The sequence below is a fragment of the Neoarius graeffei genome, chromosome 16 (genome assembly GCF_027579695.1).
Source record: "Neoarius graeffei isolate fNeoGra1 chromosome 16, fNeoGra1.pri, whole genome shotgun sequence".
Taxonomy (NCBI): domain Eukaryota; kingdom Metazoa; phylum Chordata; class Actinopteri; order Siluriformes; family Ariidae; genus Neoarius; species Neoarius graeffei.
In genome coordinates, this window is record NC_083584.1 from 15,437,173 (window position 1) to 15,463,587 (window position 26,415).

At 43.8% G+C, this 26,415-nt stretch overlaps 1 protein-coding gene across 5 annotated transcripts in view; it reads left to right on the forward strand.

The window, feature by feature from the left end:
- Positions 1-26,415, forward strand: part of brd4 (bromodomain containing 4) — a 168,787-nt gene that overhangs the window by 26,443 nt on the left and 115,929 nt on the right. For 3 of the 5 annotated variants that reach the window (XM_060942560.1, XM_060942561.1, XM_060942562.1), the window contains exon 1: positions 16,122-16,827. The exons of the other annotated variants lie outside the window; for them this stretch is intronic. In XM_060942560.1, coding sequence (XP_060798543.1) covers positions 16,727-16,827 — 101 coding nt within the window. In that variant the 5' untranslated portion in view covers positions 16,122-16,726. Of the gene's footprint in view, positions 1-16,121; positions 16,828-26,415 lie in introns of those variants that run through there. 5 annotated transcript variants of the gene reach the window in all.

Genomic DNA, 26,415 nt, shown 5'->3' on the forward strand with positions numbered 1-26,415 from the left:
TTTTTTTTTTTTTTTTTTTTTTTAAATTAGGAATTATTAGAATAGTTTTTCCTCCTTGGAGTTGAAGAAAAAAAAATCCATTTAGTGTTTTTAAAGATATTTTTTTTTGGGCTTTTTGCACCTTTATTGGATAGGACAGTGTAGAGACAGGAAATGAGCGGGAGAGAGAGAGACAGGAAGGGATCGGGAAATGACCTCGAGCCGGAATCGAACCCGGGTCGCCCGCATTCATGGTATGGCGCCTTAACCACCTGAGCCACGACGCCCCCCCATTTAGTGTTTTTAAACCGTTAGTCGCGTTTTGCTGGTCGTTTTGTTAGAAACCTGTATATTGCGAAATAGATGTTTCACACATCACAGAAATGTCTGAGTATTGTAAAATGGTTGTCCGAGTGAGTACAAGAAGGAATGTGTGAAACCAAAGGGTTTTTCCACCTTTAGTGTTACGGTTGTATTCACGCGTCACTCCCATTGCTTTGCTTCTAATTTGCATCGAGTTAAACTCCTAAACTTTTTTCCCCCTGTCATTAAAGGTCAGTCTGTGTCGGGTGAGGAAGGAAGAAATAACGTCCACTTCTTGTAATCGGGTGAAATCGTACAGCTCTGCACTCTCAAAAGGCTCCTGATAGCTATTTGTCACCTTTACAGCTTAAAGCAAGGAGGAGGAATCGATGACGTTGCGACTGATGTGTTCTGTGTTTAACTTATGCAGGAATGTTTTAGACTTTGTCCCCCGATCAGATTGTGACCGCACAAGCGTCACCCTTTTGTTTCTTATCAGCCTGTAGATGGTGCTGACTTTTTTCTCCTCTCTTGTGGAGGCTGTTGGTCACATGCTGCCCTCCCCCCATTTCTTCCTGTGTTGAAAGGACAGTTTGTGAAAGAAGACTACAGTGTGAGAGACGAAACTAAACACACACGCACAACTTCATCAGCTGAAACGTAATAAAATTTATATGCTTGACGATATAATGAAAGTCATTTGTCCTGTTCGGGTGGGATACAATTTCCAGACACATGTCTCTCTTGACTATGTACGTGTAATCAATTATCACACTAGTTGCGCTTGATCATCAGTAGGTCACATGACCGTAACGTACGTAGTTTATGCCTGTGCTAGGAACTCGATAATTTCCTAAGCGTCGTTTCTCTGATGCGTCCTTTCTGACAGCTTTTTTTTTTTCCCCCCCCTCCTCAGCATTGGTTTCGGTTTGGTTTTGGTGGGAAATGATGAAAGCGTGAATGCTTCCTGGAGTGTCAGTAAACGCAAGTCAGGTCAAATTGTCAACATGGACGGCATATCTAGTACCCAGGTTTATTCCTAGAAGGCAAAATGTGGCGTAATCTTTCAGGCACTTGTACACACAGCCTGTAAAAATATCAGCCTAAAATCCCAGAAGTAATGATCGCATTATAGAACCTCCTCATGCTCAAGATGTTACATAACTAAGAGATGACTAAAGGACGGGTTCATTAAAGTGACTGATGCTCAGGCTGAATCAGAACTCCGTGTGGAAAATGAGCATTGCGTGTTTACTCACTGAGACGAGACCAAACGAACGCAGGTGGTACGGTGGATTACCTTCGGCCTGGTCGGGGGTCGAGTGCCTTGTACAAGAGTGCAGCAGCTTGTGCTGCCTTTCTGTTGTGTAGATGGGGATTTTAAAGCCCTTACCTGTTCCATGTTTTCGTTAATGTGGGACAGTCCTGGTTCTGTTCAGTTGTGCATGAAGCAACTTTGGGACGAAAAGGTCACCGGTTTGATTCCCTGGACCAGCAGGAATGACTAAAGTGCCCTTGAGGAAGGCACCTAACCCCTAACTGCTCTCCGGGCTACTCTGGGTATGTTGTGTGTCACTCTGGGTAAGAGCGTCTGCTAAATGCATTACATTCAGGGCTTTGAACCAGAATTTTTTTCCTATTGGTTCGTTCCGAACAGAAACGGAATTTTAACTTTTCCGGTTTTGGGTTCCACCATTAAATAGACGTTCCCAAACCGGTTGGAACAAAAAAATTTCGTTCCCGGAACGGTTAATTACGTTCCCTGTCAGCTGTTTAACAAATGGCTATAAAATGATGTCTCTGTCTCATCCGGCTTAAGCCAAATGTAGGCTAATTCTATTACAACCTTCATTAAATAAGACAAGAAATAATTCAAAACAATTATTATTTCAAATGTTGGCGATTTGGATTCTCAGTATGTCTTCCCATCTACACAAACAGAAAAAGTGCCAAAAATGAAAGAGAATTCGTTTAGTGTGTTACCAAAGGCTAGTCAGGCCCTATACAGGGCTTTCCACAAGCGCCGGCTGCCGGCCATACAGCCGACTACACAATTAAGTCTAGCCGGCTGCTTTAATGACTATTATTTTTGTAGCCCACAGGCTCTAAATATTAATTTTCGATTTTAATAAAATTAAATGTTTATCTAACGGACTGACAATGTCAAACTGAACCGCACTCATTTAAGTTGTGATTCGCGCTGTTTGTACCGATAATAACCACAAATTCCCCGCCAACTTCGCTGATCTGCGGCCCCGACATGCGGTGTGCGCGCACTCGGCGGAGTTTATTTTGTGCCCCCCCCCCGGCTGGCTACTTGTTTGTCATGGCTGGCTAGTATGAGCCTAGTGGAAAGCCCTGTATGCATTGATAGGCTAACAGAGGTTAACGTCATTTAATGTTCGCGAGCCTCTCATTAACGTGGACAAATATATTGATATCGTGTTTGAAATTGACGTTTTTGAATAACGATAGACTGCAATATTTACCTCTTATTTAAGATGTGGAGACGTGGTAGTAGTCCACCCTCCCGCTCTCTCCATTCAGTCAGCGAACGTCACACAGGAAGTGAACCCCAGCGGGTCATAGAAACTTGCGCAGGAGAAGAATGACTTTTTTATTTGTAGGCTACGGAAACTTTGAGGAACGAAATAAAAACCGGTATTAACCGGTTACCATTATTTTTAATAAGCGTTTCTGTTCCGGAACATAAAAAATAATAAAGTTTCTGGTTTCGTTTCTGTTCCATGTGAAATAGAAAAAGTTCCCAGTTTTCGTTTTTGTTCCTTGAACTGGTTCAAAGCCCTGATTACATTACATTACAGGCATTTAGTAGACACTCTTATCCAGAGTGACATACAACAAGACCCTGACATACCCACAGCAGTGGGCCCTGGGAGCAGTTGGAGGTTGGGTGCCTTGCTCAAGGGCACTTCAGCCATACCTGCTGGTCCAGGGAATTGAACCGGTGGCCTTTTGGTCCCAAAGCTGCTTCTCTAACTATTAGGCCATGGCTTCCCTCATCTTGACACTGGACTGAATATGATGTCTAAAGTATGTTTATGTAATAAATTGGAGGCGGGAGCAAGCACAGGTTATGTATTTATTTCCAGTTGTTTTGGTTTAATTTTAAATAATGACTTTCCATCATCGTCTTGACTAACAGGATTTCTTCCACCTCCACTATCGATGTCGATATTCCAGGTTTTAAATATTCGCCTTTCCACAAGCCAGCCAAATTACATTGAACAAAGTCTGAGCTGTCCAAATACACCATTTCTGTCAGAAGTCTTTCGGGGGGAGGGGGAGAGCTCATTTGTACCAACATGTAATTTTTGGATGTGCGATTAAAAATGTCGCCTCACAGCAAGAAGGCCCTGGGTTTGAGTCCAGCGGCCGGCGAGGGCCTTTCTGTGTGGAGTTTGCATGTTCTCCCCGTGTCCGCGTGGGTTTCCTCCAGGTGCTTCGGTTTCCCCCACAGTCCAAAGACATGCAGGTTAGGTTAACTGGTGACTCTAAATTGACCGTAGGTGTGAATGTGAGTGTGAATGGTTGTGTGTGTGTATGTGTCAGCCCTGTGATGACCTGGTGACTTGTCCAGGGTGTACCCCGCCTCTCATCCATAGTCAGCTGGGATAAGTGGTTACAGATCATGGATGAAATGAATAGATCAGTGTTTCTCAACCACTGGGCCACGGCCTGTTAATGGGCTGTGAAGCGCCATCTAGTGGACTTTTTTCTTTTTTTTTCTCTGTCTGTCTCTCTGTTTCTCTCTAAATTTGAAGCCAAATACTAAATAGTTCAGGATGTTGTTGGGTCCCAAATCTGGTAGCTGGTTTGCTGTATGCTTTTCAAGTGGAATAAATACATTTGCAGGTAAATTTAAGAACAACAAGCATTTATTTTTGTCACATTCCTCCTTTACGTTTTGGTAGGGGGCATAGTTCCGGCTACAATAGGATCAAAGTTTATTCTCATGTCAAATTTAGCTAGTAAATTTTTCTTTCATAGGAAAAATCCTTCTTTGTTCATGTGTAAGGATCTAATCCTATAGAGATCTTGCATGTGACGTCACAGCCGATCCAGATTGTGACAGACGCCATCGTGTCGGTCAAACTCCATATTCCGCCTTCTACTTCTGGTTCTACTTCTGCTTTTACTTCTACCTTTTCTTCTGGAAAACCCTACTATATACAATTCTACTACAACGGCTGCGGCTACAAGCTCTCCCTACCTATGCACGTTTTTTATGTTTTTTGTGTGTATTTTTGCGTGTTGTTCATCTGTACCGGACTTCAATATCCACTACAACCGTATGGACTTACTGGACATTGGTTTCCAGCAGAAAATGACGGTTTGTAGTGATTTCCATTGCATGCACAACATTCCGGACGAGAAAAAAAAAAAACATTCCGGACGAGACCAGATTGCGAGACCAGCGGGGTCTCCGTGGATTGTTATCGGAAGGGAAGGAGGCAGCGCCGGGAGCCGAAGCAAAAGCGAGGCTACAGGCAGAGCCGGCCTGTTGACTAAGCTCAGAAAACAGCTACTCAAACCTCCACTGCCAAGCCTCTACCTCTCCAACGCCAGATCCATGTAAACAACACGGACGATTTGGAATTACAGCTGGAATTACCTTATTCTATAATCGGCTGGTCAGTGCTATACTCAATACTTAAGTAACTTACCCATCCAGTGAGGATCATTTTCTTGTTTACAAGATGCCACATCTGAGTCGCTGACAAATCCTGAATTTCTGTAAAGATAACTGTCCAGAGATTTATAAGCACGCAGTGCTTCACCACTGAACAGCGAGAGAAAGTTGATGATGTAATCATACATGTCCGGGTATTCCGCTGGCAGTTCAAAATCCGGTTGTGAAAACTCCGTCCGGAAAGCCATAAGGGTCACAAATCTGTAGATCGTTTATTTTAGACATATATCTAGTTATCTGTTCATTAGAAAAATGAGCCGTGTAGTCCGTCCGTTGAAATTGATCCATTCTGTACACGAGTGCAGCAGTATTCAGCGGTGTTTTTGACCGACACGATGGCGGTTGTGTACTTTCCGGTCACGTGACTGCAAGATCTCTATTGAGTGGATGACTTGGTTTTAATAACTTGCTTGTTTGCTGAACACAAACATAGCAATAAGTTCTTGTGTTAATAGACCAGACTCCACTTTTGGATCATTAATCCCTTTTGGCTGAGAATGACCTGCATGCAGGGTTTTATGTTGGCTTCTTGCACATCCGTACAGTTTTCAATACAATACCTACAATTAAAAAGTTTTTTTTTTTAATCGCATTTATTTAAAGGAGAACTGAAGTCATTTTTACACTTGTTTTTATTTCTTAATTAACTTGTTATTCAATTACGTTTTAGTAACATCATATCGTGACTTGTATTGACAACTAATTGCAATTAAATTTTGTACTTATCGGCCTATTCGGTTTTTAGCCGTGTTGAATTGAGTTCGTTTGGTCCACGGCAGGCGTCGCTTATCCGCGCGATCTTCACGAGACTTGTGCGAGACTTTGAAACGTGAAGTGTCAGCCAGGTGTCAGTGCCGTCATTTTGAAAACTGTTTTCCAAACAAAATATTACACAAAAACGAGTTTAAATGACGATTACCGCCCACATTTTTTTCAAACTTTCCTGATTGCTATCGAAACAAACTTCCGGCTTGATTACATCAGCATTCGAAAGAGGGCGCGCGCGTCTTTTGACAACTTTGGCAGATGTCGGTCACTTTGATTTCTGCTGTACGTTTTACTTCTGTCCTACGATGTCTCGCACAGGTTTCAGTGAATCTCATTTACGGCCATCGCTTTGACATATGGACTGATGTATATTACAGAGCATATTTCAAACGCGCATAAATTGCTATAGCAGCGACAAAATAGCGATCAAAAATGCATTCCGATATTTAATAAAATGTGAGAATTTTGATAAATTTGTCTTCAGTTCTCCTTTAATTCCTGGGCTCCCATCTGTAACAGGGAGCGATTTGTTAAAACGGTCATACAACTCTCAGTATACAAGGTGTTTGCTATAGAAATAACATCTGTGAATAAGAGTATTTAATATGGACCTGAATTTCATGTTTGTCAAACTGTTATTATTGTAGTAGTAATAATAATAATGTGCGCTTTCTGACCAATCAGATTGGTGCTATAAATTTGTCAAAAGTAAGAATGACCTCGAGTTAAAACAATGATGCGCTCTTCTGGAATGTGATCAATAAAGTCCTCAAATATTCGTCTGAGTTATTAGTCGATGAAATCGCCAGAACTTTGGGTCGTGTTTCAGTATAATCGAGAGCGCTGGCTTTCTCTTGATGATTATTTTAATGCAAAACGCACATCTCGTTAACTTTTGTGTTGTAGTAAACGTGCAGTTTGTGAGTAGAGCAGCTGGTTTGCGCCGGGAGTCGCGCAGCATGTGCGTCGAGATTAAATGGGAGTGTGCGTTTTGTTGTTTTTGTCTTCTGACCCATGATTGGTTGCTGTATTTCTGAAGGATGCGCCGGAGACCATCGGTGGACTGAAACACGAAACATCAGGGGATGCTGAGGGCGACTGCTGGTGCTCCCTCCGCTGTGCCGGTGTGTGACTGCTGCGTCATCCCTAGATACACGTGTTCAGACGACAGATGGGAAGTGGGTGTGGATGTGGAGGAGGTGGGGGTTGTGTTCTGAGCAGATGGGAGGAGAGAAGAGTTTTTAAGTCCTCTTCATTACAGCAGGATGTATGAAGCAGATGAAAAGCCTTTGAGTGGGGTTTTTAAATCCCCCCCCCCCCCCAATCCCCCTGCTGTAATTCTTGCTGCTCATTATCTCAGCATCACCTGCTTTTGGTGTGTGCGTACGTGCTAGCACTCCTCCAGCCATGTTCCTGTTAGTTCTGGCTGCTCACATGATTAATGACCTGAAGTCTAACGGCGCTTCCTCGGACACAGTTATTTTCTTTCATGTCTTTCTGCCTACGACTCTTCCTGCTACATCCCAACCCCCCACTCCATTTCCTTCTGCATCTACTCCTCTGTGACTATGCGCGCACACATACCAGTCCTCCACAAATGGTTGTGTGTGTGTTCATTCGTTCCAATTCCTCTTGAATCTCTCAGGATCCCAGCTGCCTCTTTGTCACTGTGGCAGCTGCTGTATTGTCCTGGGGAAAGATGCATATGGCACGTGGACTCTGCCTGATTACACCCTGGTCCTCACTGTGTGTGTGTGTGTGGGCGTGCAAGCTTCACAAAAGGTCATGATCACATGTGAAATCAGATAGTGTATCTCCTGAGCTCTCGGACATTGGAGCTTTTTGTTTTCAGAGGCGGAGCAAGTGAAAACGGCTGACGTGCAATGGCGATGGTGTCCGCTTTAACGAGTGCTGGTTTGGGTTTGAGGTCACAGGTCATAGGTCACAGTCTCCTCCCAGTCTGGCAGCGGTATTCTCCCAGGTGTGGTAAAGTAATTAGTCACACGGCGAAAAACTGTGATTATGGGTCGTGGTGTGAAGGATCGGGGGATATGACACCATGACCTCACCTTTTTATTTATTTTGAAAGATAGCGTATCGGTAGCCTGGCAAGACAGACTAAATGTGAATATTTAATCTGGCCTCGATCCGTAGACATTTCTGAAGGGGGTAGGAGGAACAAACCGCTGTCTTTCAAACTGTCTGTGTGCGTATAGGCCAACGCTCTGACCAATCAGCACAACAGTGACTGTGACGTAGTCAGAGCGACAGAAAGCAGTGGGGGAGACCTTGAAATAAATAATTTTTCAAAATGCGTATTTAATAAACAGGTTCTAGATATTAAGAAGTTTGGAGATAATGACCACAAGTTTGGAGTCTGTACCACATACACATTTTTTTTTCAAGGGTTTGCTTAAACTGTTTTTGAGAGTTTTTATTTAGTGGTGTTTGGTGAAATAATTTCCCTTAAATTTAAAATAACGGGAAAATAAGAAACAATCAAAAAGTAATGCTTCAAAGACGTTTATTAATTCTTCGTACTGCACAAACTAGCCCCATCCTTTTGGCTACGAGCGGAGCCAGCTGGTAGATCAGACTTTTGCCATAGCCGGTCGGCGAAACAGCGAAAACGTCCTTCTTGAAAAGGAATGAGCGGAGAGCCTCTTCCTGCTCATGTTTCAACAAAAACTCCAAGTCTAATTCTTCTAAAACTGATTCCAAAGCGGAGTCAAACGCGCGCTGTTCACTAGCCGTAGCCATCTTTCCTGCTGCGCTTTCTCCAGCGTCGCGCAGCTTTGTCGTCACTCCTGCAAAAGCCCGCCCAAAGAATCCAAACAAAAACCTTGCGTTGTGATTGGCGGGCATGATTTGATGCCCGGGGTGTTTTTGTTTATATGGTGCGAGGCTAAACCCACTCGCTAGGCAAAAATATTTTTGGCCGCTAGGCGGGTGGGTCTAGTTTACTAGGCTAGTGTATCGATATTTGCGTATAAGTAGGAGTAGATTATTATTATTATTATTATTATTATTATTAACTCATTGTTTTTAAAAAGCTGAGTGAAACAAAAATCTAAAGAGCTTTTTAAAAAAAAATTTTTTTTAATTATTATTACAGGAGTCTGGACACTTTAAGCACTGGAGCACTTGCATGGGGGGGGGAATATGTAGAAAAATGATGCAGTTTTGTACTATTTTTGACCGGAATATTTTCTATCCATCAGAAATAACGGATGTGTATGTGGAATAATATATAATGGTAAAAAGTAATTAATGAAGAGTAAGAATTTAAAGTTGTATACGATAAAGAATTGGACAGGTATACAATTCTAAAAATGCTATAACAAGTAAATGTAAATAAATTGTAATTTAAGAAATGTAGATTATTATTTTTTTTTTTTGATCCTGATACCAAAGCAGTATCATACAGTTCAGTCACGGGTGACCGTGGTCTGTTCCTGGAGTAGTGGCTAATTGCTGGCGCTGGTGCAGCTCCTGTTATGGCTGTACGGGCCGATACAAGACAAACATACTCTGCCACAGTTACCACATTTATAGACCGGCTCAGTAGGTAGTTTTTCTTGTCAGGTGCTTGGGTTTTACAGTCCGCTTGTTACAGCCCTGAGTCTCACGCACCCAGTAAAGCAGGCGAACTGTGGCGGGATAGCACCTAACTGACTGGGGGCTTCCCAGGTTCAGCAGGCGGTAGCTATCCCATGAGGCACAGTGGCCCCTCCCACAGTCAGAAGTAACCCCTGGCATCTCACTTATCGCCAGTAGAGTGCTAAGACTTATAACCGGTAACTGCCACTTCCCGTGTCGTGTTGCTGCTTCCCAGCGGCACTGGAGTGTCCTCTCCAGGGCACAGGCCCGGCCAAAGGTTTTTAAGTGATTAGGGGACAGGCTGTTGCCCATGTAGCAAGTCCCCCTTCTCCACTACACCAGTGTGGTCCAAGGGACAGGCAGGAGCCAATGCAGCTTGGCACCAGTGTAGTCACAGGTTTGATTTTGGGGTTTTCCTTCCCCTGGACAGACTGCCTTCCAAGGCTGATGAGCTTGGTCTACCCGTATTGTACAAGGGGCTAATTAAAGTCCAAAGTGTGTGTGTGTGTGTGGGGGGGTCTAATAAAGGAGCACCTATTTATTTATTTTTTAATATGTTGGTACAATTAATGTTCTCAGGACACTCATCTTTGCGTATAGACCACTAAATATGTTATTTACCAGTTGGGAGGTCCATATCGTGAAATACTGTGCTCGAGGTCTTGAAAGTACTGAGCGAGGCCCTCTGGGTCGAGGTCAGTATTCAAGGCCGAGGTCACGGTATTTCACCATACGGACCGACCTTAAGCTGGTGAATAATATATTTATTTTTTTCTTTACCAAATTCTAACAGAAAACGAGAGCGCCCGAAAGGGAAAACCGAGCCGAGCCGCCATTTTGAATCCTCATTCACGGCTGTAATGCAAATTGCTTCCTCCTCGGTATACAAGTGCACTTCCATGGCAGGAAAAAAACATTTTGCCGCCTATGTAGTCCCCTATTTATACAAAATTGAGTCATTCAGGATTCAGCCATGCTTTTTCTCGGTGTTAGCAAGGTTTTTAGCTTTCTCCTGAAATGTTTTCTTTTATTTCTTCTTCCTCAGGGTAGTAAAACTCATTTTTGCTGTGAAGACTGTCGTTATCGCTATCCATGATGTAAAATTAATGCTATTCTCCTGAGAAATGCTGGCAAAAATGTATGATTTTTGATAATCTTATAAATAAATCTTATTTAAAAAAAAGATAAATGTTGACAAATTTTACTGTGTTTGTTGTTGTGAAGGAGCGAGTCGCCAGAGGTCTGTAACTGGGGTCCGTACCGTAGGATACGGACCCACTCGCCAGCCAATCAGAGTGCAGTATTTGGACCATGGAGGGAAAAAAAAAGCATATTATTTTTGGGTGAAAAATAGAATCCTGTAGTATTTCTGTTTGGAATAAAATGATAGTTATTATTGTAATTATGATTTTTATACTATTAAATTATATTAAAGTGATGTATAATAAATTATACTGTTAAATATGTTTAACTTTGGTTAAAAATAAATTATTCCTTTCTAATGATATATATAAAATTTCATTTTGCAGATGTTATTTAAAAAAAAAAACATTTTTATTGAATACAAGATCCGTCCAGCTGACACTGTTTTCCGTTGGAGAGGTGTATAAACTTGTGCTAATAATTAATCTACATTATTAAATTTGTAAAGTGTATGATATAACTAATATAAAATGGGTAACATGCAACGTAGTGAGACAGACATGTTTATAAAATCAGTAAGCCACTATGATTAATTACGGAATCAATAAGCCCCTCCCTTTTCGCTGGGTTCTGGTTGTAAACCTGTACGGTGTGTAAAACGTGTTCAGGTATGAGGAGCGTTTGTGCCATATGGTCCACGTTGCGCAGCGTCTGTTGCCGGATAGCTCCGTTTCTATTTACAGTCTTGGAAAATAGTATATTAAAGATGTGCCTCTATGGGGGAGGGGAGGGAGGGGAGGTGGGGTCGTTTGAGGTTTATTTCAGGAAGAGGTGAGATGAAGGCTACAAAAGCCCAGCTCTCTTTCACATCTGTTCCTCTAGATCTGTATCTAGGGTGTGTGTGTGTGTGTAAAACCCCAGCCTGGCTGTAATTCCCCATCCTCCTCGGTTATCACTCCCTCTCTTTCTCTCTCACACACACACTGCCAAAGCCACAGGGATGAGACGCCCACCTTTTATTGTCCGAGTGAGTGATAATGGCTCATTATGTGTGAACGTGTGTGTGTAGTGTTTTAGCACGATTAGATTAGTGTTTGTTAAAATAATCACAGAGCCAAGAGAGGAAATCAGATCACTCCTTATTTAAATTAAAATCTGATTAGTTTTCCAAATGTACCCCCCCTCTTTTTTTTTTTTTTTTTGATGAGTGTCCTTATGAGCAGCTTTTATTTCTCAGCAGTGTTTACTCTTCATCTCTGGCTGATTGCGTTCTCTCTCTGTTGTGATCTTGCCGGTAAACGAGAGGACATGGAGTCCACTGGATTATCCATTTATTGCAATTAGATTTGGGCTTCCCCGTCTCAACAGGATGGATGCTTTTCCAGGACAAATGAGACATCCGTGAAGAACATTTGTGTCACGGATGAGCAAAACTACAAACGCAGCTGATGTGTTTGCCTCCGTGTCCTTTATTATAAAACTACTGTACATCGAGAAGGAAAAACTCCACGTCGGGCTTTTATCCTGTTAATCAGTGCTCGTGATGAGGTCTCGTCACACCAGCTGCATTTACACAGATAATCTCACCAGCTTGGAGGATTTTTTTTTTTTTCCCCCACCAAAAAAAATTAGAAATTATCATTTCTGAGGCGAGACTGACTGACTGATCAAGGCTGAGGCCCTTGTGATCAAAGTAGTTAAGCTGTATGACTTGATCGTAGAGGTCAAGGATAGAAGAGGAGCAATAGATCATGATGCTTTTACGTGATCAAGTTTACTGACAAAAGCACTTGTGCCCCTACCAGGGAAATCTCACAGTATTGAGTTATGTAAGGAATAACATACCTGGGTAAAAGTGTTGTTATAGGAAAATAATCAAAAGCGGGGCAGTATGACGAAGCAAAGTTACTGTTGTCGCTTCTCCTCCCCCCTCCCCCCCCAGAAAAAAGGGGAGGGGTTGTTAGAGTTCGAAAAGATCAAAAACAGCCATTTCCGCTCGAGTCAGCGGATTCTGCCGATTTCCGTCTGTTTTTCACAATCGCTGAAAATCGCCACTTCTAGAATGAACATGAAACAAGTACACTGCAACCCCGCGATGACAAACCCCTCGAGGGACGTCCAAGTAGTTCGTAATACTGAAACTGACTCGCTTGTCAACACCGCTCAGTCACTCACTCACTCATGCTTGCGTAATTTATATTCACGCTTGAATCCCTTATTTACAAAGTAAAACAAATCAGTCATTCTGAAGTAAAGGAAACAAGTCACAATCGCAGTTGTTTGCGCGCTGCGTCTTCTTTCTTTTCCGCCTTTCATGTTAATTCCGGTTATGGATGAAATCTCGGAGCTCTCTTTTCTTTTGCTTTAAAAGTTGAAATGGATTTTCAGTAGTATACGCATTCTTTAGACAAATTTGTTGCGTTCTTGGTACGCTTTAAACACTCCAGGATATGAAGTTTGTCTTCGGTGGTGTCAGGACCGCACGCAGTGGCACACCTCGAGCTGCGACTCATGTATGCATGCGGCGCCATTAGGATTAATTACCATGCATCTGTTCCAGATTAGAGCGCAATCGCAGCGCGTGCCTATAAAGACTCTCACTACACACAGACTTTGTGAAGTTTACCTTGTGTAGCACTATGTTTTTGTATTCTGGTTTCCGACTGTTTTGTATTTTGCCCTTTGTCTCCACCTTTTGATATCCTGTCTGTGCCTTGCTTGGTTTTTGATCGTTGATTTGGATCTGAACGTCAGCGTGTTTTTTAAATAAAACTCTTCCAGTGATTATATCCATCGATCGCCTGCATTTTCTGACAGACCAAGAGACTCTTATGTTTGCAAGTAGCCATGACAACCATGCCTACAGAGTAAAGACTTGAGTAAAACCGCTTTTAGTTCATAAGAGAGCCCTTTTTAAGGCTTTTTTTTTTTTGAAGTCCATAGTCACAGTTCTCGATAATTGTTAGTGATTGACACCTAAGTGAGGCTCGTTAAGCCTTTGTTTTATGGCGTTAACACGTATTGTTAACTTGACTGCGCTTTTGATTACTTATTGTTTGTCTCTGGGGGGAAGAGGAGTGCATGGCTCAGTGATGGGTTTTTGAAGACTCCGACTCATTGTCATTAAAAGCGGGGACATGAACTTAGTTTATGTGGAAGTTTGTAGTAAGAGTTCATTATAGAGATCTTGCAGTCACGTGACCGGAAAGTACACAGCCACCATCTTGTCGGTAAAAAACACAGCTGAATACTGCTGCACTCGTGTACAGAATGGATCAATTTCAACCGACGGACTACACGACTCATTTTTCTAATGAGCAGATAACTAGATATATGTCTAAAATAAATGATCTACTGATTAGTGACCCTTATGGCTTACCGGACGTAGTTTTCACGACCGTGTCAGTGGATATTGAACTGCCAGCGGAATACCCGGACGTGTATAATTACCTCATCAACTTTCCCTCGCTGTTCAGTGGTGAAGCACTGCGTGCTTATAAATCTCTGCACAGTTATCTTTACAGAAATTCAGGATTTGTCAGCGACTCAGATGTGGCATCTTGTAAACAAGAAAATAACAATCCTCATTGGACGGGTAAGTCACTTAAGTATTGAGTATAGCACTGACCAGCCGATTATAGAATAGAATAAGGTAATTCCAGCTGTAATTCCAAATCGTCCGTCTTGTTTACCATGGATCTGGCGTTGGAGAGGTAGAGGCTTAGCAGTGGAGGTTTGAGTGGCTGTTTTCTGAGCTTAGTCAACAGGCCGGCTCTGCCTGCAGCCTCGCTTTTGCTTCCGCTCCCGGCGCCGCCTCCTTCGCTTTGCTTCCGATAACAATCCACGGAGACCCCGCTGGTCTCGCTATCTCGTCCGGAAATGTTGTGCATGCGATGGAAATCGCTACAAACCGTCATTTTCTGCCGGAAACCAATGTCCAGTAAGTCCATACGGTTGTAGTGGATATTGAAGTCCGGTACAGACGAACAACACGCAAAAATACACACAAAAAACATAAACGTGCACAGGTAGGGAGAGCTTGTAGCCACAGCCGTTGTAGTAGAATTGTATATAGTAGGGTTTTCCAGAAGAAAAGGTAGAAGTAGAAGGCGGAATATGGCGTTTGACTGTCACAATCTGGATCGGCTGTGACGTCACATGCAAGATCTCCACAGCGGGGTTGCAGTGTAGGTTCATATCGCTTATGTTACAGCAGCTGCATACAGTTGTTCCCTTTCTCTCTCAAGCATTCCCTCCCCTTCCTGAGGTTAATAAGAGAAAAAAAAAATCAGATTGACCACATTTCAAGAAGCTGGAAAATTCCTGTCCCCTGAACTGGTTTCTGGGTTGGAAAACTTTTGTGAGGCTTTAACACTGGAAATTCCTTCCATGAATGTTAAACAAACGTGTTCTTACAGAAAACCTCGTCATAACTAAAATTATCCACTCCATGTGCAAGTTGTTACTATAGAAACGCGAACATTTTTAGAGTGACTGCATTTAATATAAACCTGTGAAATGTTAATTGACCAATCAGAATCGAGAACATTTAATCAGCAACCTAATGCATTATGGACCTTTTAAACGCACACGGTTCAGCAGGTCTCGTGATTTGTTTTTCTTTCATTGGTCAAGTTACTGTGTTTAGTTTTGTCGTAGTGTAGCGTGCACATTGTGAACCGTCCAACATTCTCTTTGGCATGCCTGCGTTCTCACGCCTGTCTCAGTAATTACACCAATATGTTTCTCGAATGTGGGACGCAGGTCCCTTGCAGTCTGGCGCGGTTTGCCCTGATGGTTTTCTTCCTTCCTCTTGCGCCCAGTTGCATGTTTCCACGGTGCAATTCGATGGAGTGAAGGTGTTGAGCTGTGTCATAGTGTGAGAAACTTTTAGACAGATGGCAACTTGGTTCAAAGAGGGAGGTGGAAAGTGATGCCTTCTGGGAGAATTACTCCATCTCGCTCTCTCTCTTGTGCGCCTGCGTGCGCGCGCGTGCACACATCCTTCCGTCTATAATTCAGTCCCGCTCTGAGTTGGGGTTCCCTCTGTGCTGTCTGACATAACAGGAAATGGAAACGGCGTTTACTACTGCACTGAGACTTTAAGCCTGAAATACGTCGGTTTGTTTTTAGTTTTCCTTTAGAAGATCCCCCCCCCCCCCAAAAAAAAAAAGACTATTCCAGAGAGAATTGAAATAAGTTCCACCTTTCTTCTTGCCTGTTTTGCGTGTTGGACTGCTTTAATAATTGAAGAAAGGTTCCTCTTTTGTGCTGCTGCCATAGTCTAGACTTGTACATGGTGTGTGTGTGTGTGTTTGGAGCTCAGATAAGGGGTGAGCTTTGGCTTGAGTTGAAGCTAAAAAGGAATTGGGGAGGGGGAAGGGAGGAATGGTAGTAGGGAAGCAAGAAGTGGGGGTGATGAAGGGGTGTGTGTGGGATTTGGGAGGAGAGAGAGAGAGGGAGGGTGGAGAGACCTGGAGCTATTGATGGGTGAAGAAGGGAGGGGTTGAGCTAACGAACGAGTAAGCAAGCGTGTGTGTGAGAGAGAGAGAGAGCGCAGAGGGAGGGGTGTGTGTGTGTGGGCAGAGACTATTCTGAATGAGGAAGCGGCAGAGCCATTTTCACCGTTGAGTAAGAGCACGCTGCTGTTCTGGAGAGAGGAGAGGAAAAAGAAAGCTCCGTTTCTGGATTTTTCCCCGATTCCTGGGCACGTCTCGGTCTTTCTTTTTATCTCTCGGTCCATGTGCCCAGGTGTCGAATGAGTGAGGCTTTCGGTGGTGGGACACAATGGGGCAAAGAGCCTGTGGCAACTGGGCCGTTGTCCTCCTGAGAGGGGGAGGGGGAAGAGAGAAGACCGGTGCACAGAGCTAACGCAACTAGCCGGCCTCGGGCCTCTTCTACCGCTCTCTCTCTCTCTCTCTCTCTCTCTCTCTCTCTCTCTCTCGGCGAACAGGAGCTCTCTTTTCGGGACTCGTCTCAGGACTTAAAATCTTCACTCCTCTCAGGATTATTGTGGACTTCCTGTGGATTTAACATGCGTTCGGTGCACTGGATCTCAGGACACGTTTATCTGAACTGGAGATTTGAAAGCTAGCTGTGCTCATGTTTTGGTTTGGATTAGAGCAGTCCATTTAAAAAAATAAAATAAATAAAAAGTTTTCAGTTTTTTTTCTTTCTTTCCTCCTTTCGGTTTTGTTTTCTGGAGACAGGAACCTATAAATGGATTACAAGATGCATTCCAAGTCCAATGATTTGCTGGATTTTCAGACACTGGATGCCCTTTTGGAAAAAATTGCACACTATTCAGCAGCTGTCAAAAGGTAATGTGTTTTCACTTCACTTTTTTTTTTTTTTTCCCCCCCACTTGGAGCTTTAGAAGCTTTCATACCTACAAATAACCATTTGCTGTACTGTTAAATCCAGGTTTCTTTATGGAACTGATGAGAACGTGGTCACTGCGTAAGAGAGCAAATAGGTGGTGTGCTTTTTATTTTATTTTATTTTAATTTTATTTTTTTGTCCTCCCCGGACATGCTCCTCAGACTAGGGACACTTTTCAAACCAGCTTCCCTCGAAAGGAGATTTTAGACAAAATGGCTTAAAAAAAAAAAAAAGTATTCATTGTGAGAAAGGAAAACTAAAAAGCCCTGGCCATGCAGCCTCCGTGTGTGTGTATACGAGTGAGTAAGCCGGGGGGAGGGGGTCCTTTCAGAAGAAGATGGGGGCGGCGTGTTTGTTGTGGCAGCGGGCGAAGGTTTTGGAAACCGCTCCCAGCTCGACCCAACATGAGAACTTGGACTTTGACACCACCGTCACGTTTAGTCAGGCTTTATTAATCCTACGATTTAATCCGAAAGTGCTCGTTTTCCCATGCCGTCCAGTTTCTGTTGCGCAAGCAATAGGGAACAGAAAGCACAGCGGAAAATGCGACGTACGTGACAACTTTTCGCCAGTCTTGTTCTGATGACGAGGAGTTTACCTCATGAGATGACCCCCGGCTGTGAAGAACGTCTGACCTTTTTACACACGACGAGCCCTTCACGTTATTCTCCGATCGTGGCGTATCTGCCGAGCGTCGCCAGGCTCATCTTGGTCAGACTGACGTGAACGTGGAATATTGCAGCAGTCAGATGGTGGAAAAAGTTCACACAGGAGCGGAGTGCACATGTCGCTCTCCGCCTGGCTGAGAGTGGCCGCTGCATGTTTTTTCCATGGCTCTGACGACGTTTAAATGTTTTCAGCATGCCTTTCCGACACACACACGAACAAGTGAAACAAAATATGTGGTACATTTTGACTGTGTCGTCAAATTAGAAGTAAAAATCGTCCTAAACCCACATCCAGACCTTTTTAATATCAGGGAGCCTGAAGAGCATCATGGGATTTGGCTTTGAGGGTCAGAGTTTCCCGGAGGAGCGATGTCCAGAGTGTGGCCGAGCCAGCACTAACTCGACACTAATTCGTAGCAGCATTTATTATTCATGTCTAAGCTTTCAAGCAAATAACTAACCTCCCTCTTCTGATGTTTGGGAGCGGTTTTTTTTGTGGTTGTTGTCCTCTGGAAGTCCCCGCACACATGAATGATTGATTACTTTTGTGAGTGCCTTTTTTGTTCTTTCTGTGAAAACAAAATCTTGCTGACTTTTTTTTTGTGGTTGTACATGGGCTTGGCTGGCTTGCAGAACCAGATTTCCTGGTTTTTTATTTTTTTTTTTACCTCTTCATGCTCACGCTAGCTAAAGCCACTTCCTCCTTCACCAAGCATTCCACAGGAGTTTGTAATGATTTATGCCGAGGTCAAAGGTCAACGCTTATTCCAGGGAGGCTTTGGTGAGAAAGGAAATGCAGCAAGGGGAGTTTTTCCTGGCTGTTAGGAACGCCTCTGCTAGTTTATTCCCACTTTTTTTTTTTTTAAAAGCAGTAGCTGTAAATAAGCCAAGCATGGGCAACTTGATTATTCTCGAACGCATTGCGTTTTTGAGTTATTTCTTTCTTTCTAAAGCTGGGCATACACTGTGCGATTTCCCCCCCCCCCCAATCGTGGTATTCAGCTGCTGCTCACACTGTACGAGTGAATCGCAGGGGTAAACAGCACGCAGCTTACGATTCCTGTTCTCACACTATAAGATCCGATGCACAGGATTTCAAAGAGGTTTGATTTTCATCCGATCGATCGGGAGGAGGTCGTGAGGTGTTAGGGCCTCTGCATGCTCTTGCGACAAGGCTTTCGCAGATAGCTTTTCGCAGACAGTTGTAATTTATTGTTGAGCGGGGAGTAATAGGCGTGCGTGATGTTATTCACCGCCACAACGCAAGGGGGCGCGAAGTCGCTAGGAGTAGTTGGTGGGTGTGGTTAGTGGAGTGTTTATCCTCCGGTTACTTATAATGACTAGAACTTTTTTTTTTATAATGACTAGAACTGGAGTCGTATAGATGTCCGTACTTCCTCAGTCAACCGCTCTTCGTGCTGCTCCATCTTCGCTCGTGTTTTTAAAAATGCCGGTCGTGAAAACAAACCAAACTGGGAAAGTAGGGAAGTGGAAGTGCGTGTACAGCGGATGTAGAGTGGACCAATCAGAGCCCTCTTGTCTGCGACGCTGTCTGCGAGGCTTCTGCGGTGGTCACAATTTTTGGGAGGTGCGCACAGAGCGTCTGCGAAGGTGGGGGGGCTACGCAGACGCTATCTGCGAGGACTGGGTTGTCAGCATAAATTGGCCTTTAGTCGCTTGTCGTTACCCCATGTATACTACACGATCCGAGACGCACGATTGAGCCAAAACTCGGCCCGATCTCCAAAATAGTCGCACGAGTGAAAATCGTGTCAAAATCCGGCCAAAAATCGCACAGCGTATGCCCAGCTTAAGTAGTATCACACACTCGTACTGACCAAGCAGGAAGTTCTTGGCAGTGGAGCGTTAAACGGGATACGCCAGTGCTTTTCCAGCCTCATCTTTATCCACCACATCTGCAATGAACCTACAGCGCAAGTCTAAGGTCAATAAAAATAAGTCATAAAAATACCCAGTTATTTATTGTAAATGCGCACAGAACCCATACTCTCTGATTGTAAAGGTGTTAGGAGGACTGGCATGAGGGAGTGTCTTGGTAAAGCTTGTGGTCCCTTTAATGAAGTTTAATCCAGGGTGTTTTTTTTTTTTTTTTTAAACTGGAGCATAAGAGAAATAGCCGTTTACGTAAAGCATCCTGAACGTGTTCTGGTGTTCGTGTGCAGATTGAATCAGTGTTTTACTTTGAATCGACCTTGAGTTATGTTGATTTTCTGAAACAACTTCAAAATCTTTCCTTTGGGGGGGAGGAAATCTGCTCGTCCCATGTGTCTCATCTCAGTGATTTAGAGCAACACCTCGAGCCAAAGAATTCAACAACACGCCTTACAAGAAATGAAATGAATCATGGAGAAGTTCCCAAGTTTTAAAGTTTTACTCATACACTTCAAATTATGTAGATATACAGTGCACTCCATGATTATTGGCACCTCTTGTAAAGGTTAGGGTTAGAAAAAAAATCTACCTTTTGTTGAAGTCGCTTCATCTCGCACTGAAAACATGAGAAAAATCCAAACTTTTAACTGAAGTTTATTCAGAGGGAAAACAAATCCCTCATCAAAAAGTAATTTTTAATATACGCGTCACTATTACTGGCATTCCAAAATTTAATACTTTTTGTACAGCCTTCCTTAAGCAGTAAAACAGCTCAGAGTCTCTCCTGTAACATTTTTATAAGGTTGGAGATACAGAGCAGGACGTCTGAGCCCATTCCTGTTTACACATACCCCTTTTCTACCAAATCAGTTCCAGGGCTGGTTCGGGGCCAGTGCTGGTGCTGGTTCACAACTCGTTCAACTTGCAAGCCAGCTGAGAATCGGTTTGCTTTTCCATAGCTCGCGGTGCTAAGGGAAGCCATGTCAGTTACGTCGCTACGTTTGCATAAACCTTGGTGCGAATATCGAAGCAAAAACAACACTGAAGAAGCAGCAGCAGCAACAACAACAATAATAATAATAATGGATGACTTCGCGTTTGTACAGCTGCTGCTTCTCGTCACTTAAAAATGGCGATCTTTCGCGGTCTTGTTATTGTTGTTGGTCTTAACAACTCGCCCCCCCCGCTGACGTAAGCGGTTCTTTCCTCTGGCCCAGCAGAGAGTTGGTGCTAGCCTGGAACCGGTTTTTCTGGCCCCAGAGCCAGTTCTTTGTCAGTGGAAACAGAAAACCCGGTTCCAAACTAAGCACTGGCCCCGAACCAGCCCTGGAACTGATTTGGTGGAAAAGGGGCACCAATCTCTCCAAATCATCCAGGGTCCTTTCGTGCTCTCTCCTGCCCCTTTTCCACCAAAGCAGTTCCAGGGCTGGTTCGGGGCCAGTGCTTAGTTTGGAACCGGGTTTTCTGTTTCCACTGACAAAGAACTGGCTCTGGGGCCAGAAAAACCGGTTCCAGGCTAGCACCAACTCTCTGCTGGGCCAGAGGAAAGAACCGCTTGCGTCAGCGGGGGGGGCGGAGTTGTTAAGACCGACAACAATAACAAGACCGTGAAAGATCGCCATTTTTAAGCGACGAGAAGCAGCAGCTGTACAAACGCAAAGTAATTTATTATTGTTGTTGTTGTTGCCGCTGCTGCTTCTTCCGTGTTGTTTTTGCTTTGACATTCGCGCCAAGGTTTATGGAAATGTAGCGCCGTAACTTCCGTATACAGCGACGTAATGATGCATGCAGCGACGTAATGACGTGGCTCCGCTTAGCCCTGCGAGCTATGGAAAAGCAAACTGGTTCTCAGCTGGCTCGCAAGTTGAACGAGTTGTGAACCAGCACTGGCCCTGAACCAGCCCTGGAACTGATTTGGTGGAAAAGGGGTATCCTTCAGGTTTTCACTGGGGTTCAGCTCAGGCGACTGAGGCGGCCAGGATTCTGTGATTCTCAGTAAACCGTTTTTATACCGATTTGGACATCGGATCATTGTCCTGTTGGAAGATCCACTAACGACCCGGTTTTACTTTGCTAGCAGAGGCAGTCATGTTCTGGTTTAAAATGTCCTGGTGTTTCATGGAGTCCATGATGCCATGGACCCTAACAAGGTTTCCAGGGTCTTTGGAGGAAAAACAGCTCCAGAACGAACATCTCAGAGGTTCCACCAGATTATACAGCTGGGATCGGGTTCTTTTCATTATAGCCATCCTGCTTTTTACACCAAACCCACCACGGGCGTTTATTGCCAAAAAGCTCCATTTTTGTTCCATCAGACCAGAGAACACGGTTCCAGGAAAAGTTGTAGCGTTTCACAAACTCTAGGTGCTTACTTTTGTGGTTAACTGACAGAAAAGGCTTTTTTTTCTGGCACGTTTTAAATAATCTTTTGGTGTGGAGGTGGAGTCTGATGGTGGGTTTGGAGACTGGGAAACCAAGATTTTACTTTATCTTGTAATTCACCAACTTTTTTTGGGGCCTCTCTTACCCTCCTTCTCCTTGTATGTGAGGGCAGAATAAACTTGGTTCCTCTTCCAGCCAAGTTTGTTTCAGTAACAATTCCAGCTGGTGTCCACTTTTTTAAATTATTGCCCTAACAGTTAGCCTGGCTAACGCGACTGCAAAGCTCTCCGAGCTATTGGTCTGGCCAAGATATTAAGCCCAACTGTTTCCCAGAGCCCGTGGTTGACCCGCCTCCCTGAAATGCCTCAGTTTGCTACTGGTCGAAGCCAGAAAAGGCTGTGACGAAGCTTAAACCAATCACATCACTCTTTCCTCTGACGTATGTGACGCGACGGGGCTAACTGGTAGATTAAACTCTTACCGAAGCCGGTCGGGAGCAAGGCGAAAACATCCTTCCTTTCAATAAATACCTCCAGGGCTGCTCTTTGCTCCGTTTTCAATGAGAACTTGCTCCATGTTCGTAATGTTTCTAGTGAATGAAGCGCTTCCGGCATAGATTCTGTAAACAATCTATGGCTTCGGGTCGCAGTTCTACTACGTCAGTGCCTTGAACACGCCTCTACCCAGGGCCGTTGGAGATGCTCAAAGTTGATTGGCTCCCGATTTTTCGGGAGCTTGGAAGAGCTGTAGATAGCTTGCCTGGCCACACTAAGCTCGCAACAGGCCCTCGTGTTGCGTCACACTTAGGATGGGCGGGCCCAGGCTACCTAACAGTAGAAATGGACGCTTGTTCAGACAAGGAGGTGTGGGTTTTTTTTTTTTAAATAACCATTCCTGGGCTTATGAAGATCAACACTTCTCCCTCATTCGGTTTGTGTGTTCTCTCGTCTTTCCCATGTTGTTGAGGGAATTTGGCCTCTGTCACCTCACATTTGTTCCCCAGTTAAACAGGAAGTCCTGGATTTACATCTTGAAAGTTTCTACACACTCCAATCAACTCAAATAGGAAACATGCTTCAGTTACATTTTGTTCACAATTTCCAGGAGTGCCAATTATAGTGGCGCATGTGTCAAGAACATGTTCACACATCCCCTCCTACTCATAACTGTTCTCACAGCAGGGCGAGGGAGTTTCGATGAGGTGGTTTTCCCCATGAGCTCTTCACACCTTCGTGTCTCATGTGGTCTAGTGTCGCTTTCTAATATATGCACCAACGGTATGAACATGAAGAATATTACTGGGTCATTTGCAAAACACGGCAGATTTAATGTGGAGTGATTTTAAACACGATGCAACTGTTCCTATATTTTATTTAGAAAACTAAAAGCTGCATTGCATTGTAGGATACGTCAGTATAAAGTGGAATGAAGTTCTGTAAAGTACAAGTATATCCGTAGCTCCTTTAATTGGCGCGGAATGATTCAGGAAGGGTTAGAGATGGCACCGATCCACTACCGATAAGAACAAAATGGTGGATTTGGATATCAGAAGAAAAGATGAATGAATTTAATCCGATCCTGTAGCAAAGATGGTGTGAAATATCAGAATTGGTTGTAACGCGAAGCAGGTGGAAGTAGGTCACGTGTTAACAACAGAATCCATGTGACTTAATGTTCAGTGAAGGGAGGGGGATGGTAGCGGCAGCCCCCCCAAGTGAAGCACTACATTTTAAAGCTTGGTAATTTTGTGGGGTGGGGGAAGAGTATCGTATGGGTATCAGTTATCGAATGGACCATCTTCCCCTCCAGAGGAGAATAAAATGATCAGATGATATAGCAGGTAAGCTGATACTCAAATATTCTATACTGGAAAATAAAACCTGGTGTCTCTCAGAAGTGTTTAATTCAGATCTGCACAGTAGACGACTAAATCCAGCTGATTTACCCCCCCCCCCCCCCCCCCCCCCCCCCCCAAAACCCAAACAATAGTAACTTCCTCGAAAATCCTAGAATAAAACGGACGACAACAGAGAAGGCGGTTTGATCTCTGAGGGCGGAAGCAAGAAAAACATCTTAAAGCCCAATCTGGCCGTGAAACAAATCGCCCAGGAGCATTTTGTATAAAATGGCAGTCTCGCCTCAGGTCTGGGTGTAAATGTAATCCCGCCTGAATAGACCCCTTTGCATGTTTGTAAACAAACCGACCGTTGCCAGGATGCACGCGCAGCCTGGACTCAGAAACAATGGCGCTGCCCATAGACTGACATTATGAGCTGTCAGATTATGCAAAACAATTGTCGTTACAAGATCAAGAATGCTACATAAATAAGTTAACTCTAAAGGCCAATTTATGCTGACAACGCAGTCCTCGCAGATGGCGTCTGCGTAGCCCCCCCACCTTCGCAGACGCTCTGCGCGCACCTCCCAAAAATTGTGACCACCGCAGAAGCCTCGCAGACAAGAGGGCTCTGATTGGTCCACTCTACATCCGCTGTACACGCACTTCCGCTTCCCTACTTTCCCGGTTTGGTTTGTTTTCACGACCGCTATTTTTAAAAACACGAGCGAAGATGGAGCAGCACGAAGAGCGGTTGATCGAGGAAGTGAGGAAGTACGTACATCTATACGACTCCAGTTCTAGTCATTATAAGTAACCGGAAGATAAACACTCCACTAACCACACCCACCAACTACTCCTAGCGATTTCGCGCCCCCTTGTGTTGTAGCGGTGAATAACATCGCACACGCCTATTACTCCCCGCTCAACGATAAATTACAACTGTCTGCGAAAGCCTTGTCGCAAGAGCATGCAGAAGCCTTAACAAGTGGACATCGCCTACCGGATCCGTATTTAATTAAAGAGTGGACGGACGATGTTAGTAAGTTCCCTGGTATACAATGGCCAGATATATACTCGTACCTTATTGACCAGACTTCAGTGTACACCCACGGAAAACTTCGTGCCTACAAGTCTTTAGACGCATATGATTATGTGCGGGCATGTACAACTTGATTAACAATGGGACATTCATATTCATTTTGTTTTAATCAAATTATGCCAGTGATGTGATGGCAATGTGGCTTTAGCTACAACAGCAAATACCAACACTAAACAGCAATTTGCAGGAGGTAATGGCATGAAAGGAATGATGGTGTAAAGAGTGCAGCTAAGAGAAATCAGAGCTGCATAAAAAGCGAGAGGCAGAGAGCAGAAATGAAAGTGAACGGGGCGGGAGCTAGGTTAGAGCAGTCAATGTAAGTTGGCGTTTAGAGCGAGGGCACACAATTTTACCTTTCCATCCTTGCTTTAAAATTGTGATTTTCGGCATACACAAATAATGATGGCACAAAATCTGGACTGCTTGAGTCAAGCGAGACCTCTCCTACAAACAAAACTGCATGCAAAGCTAAGTTAACATGCTAACAATATTCATTACATTGTGTAACTATGACCCAGCTAATCAGACAAACGCTACCAAAGTATTTTGCTACATCAATAAACGAAGACTAGAAAGAATAAAAAAGAAAGATTTAATAAATAGCCTGATCTTACCTGTGATGAAGTGGGCGCTGCAAACCCGTGCATTTTTGATGGTGCTTTCATCCCAGTCTACACGTTTGATGGTTTGTAGCCATAGACGTCGGCGATTTTTTTGGAATGGGTGAGATCCTGCTGGAATTCTGAACATTTTAACCCCATCACTGCTACGATTCTGACACCCGACAACACAACAACTAGGCATCGCTGAGTCTTTTTTGGGTCCAGGCTGCGCGCGCAATTTCCTCTTGCGTATGAATGACGTTTACTGCGAAGGGGTCTATAGGGTGTGGTATTTATTTTATTTATTTATTTTAAGGGAAATGCTTGTGGATAATGAACAAACTCCTCTTTTGCATCGTTCATCCTTCTCTCCTCCCCTTTTTTTGATATTTGTTCCTTTACACAAGTAGTATTTGCGAATCGATGGCATTAATAAGAATGGCTATCATAAAATTCTTAACTCCCAAGGGGGGAAAAAAAGTGTTTTTTGTTTATTTTTATCAAAAACTATTCACGTTAATCTAAAGTGCTGTACATGGTTATGATAAGGTAGATGTAAGCACCTTGATCAAAAACACGACTGTGTTGTATTAAACGGTGTAAGTATCTCCTGGCGTTCCTGCCTACCTGTCTGCACCTGTTTTGTGTACCAGTTGTGTGTCTTCTGTAGAAGTGACTAATCAGTTGAATTACTAAATCAGTTTAATTAAACCCGTTCTGTGGGCAGATTCATAGGCAGGTTTTGGGTTTAATTCCTTTAAAGACACGCTTACACTTGTCACGTCTGGGTTTTGTGGCTCTGAAAACGGGAGCGGAAACAAAACTAATTGGCATAAAAAGGGTCTCTAGTCACGTCCGCATGAAACGCTTCAGTCTCGTTCTACCATTCAGCCATTTCCCACGAAATCACTAGCTCCTTTTATACAGCCTGTTCAAAGCAGACATGTTGTACTTTTATTCCGCCTCGCCGTCCTGTGTAAAAGGGAAGCCGGCATGGCGGGACAGGGGTGTAACACATTTGATGTTGACATATTTTTCTTTCC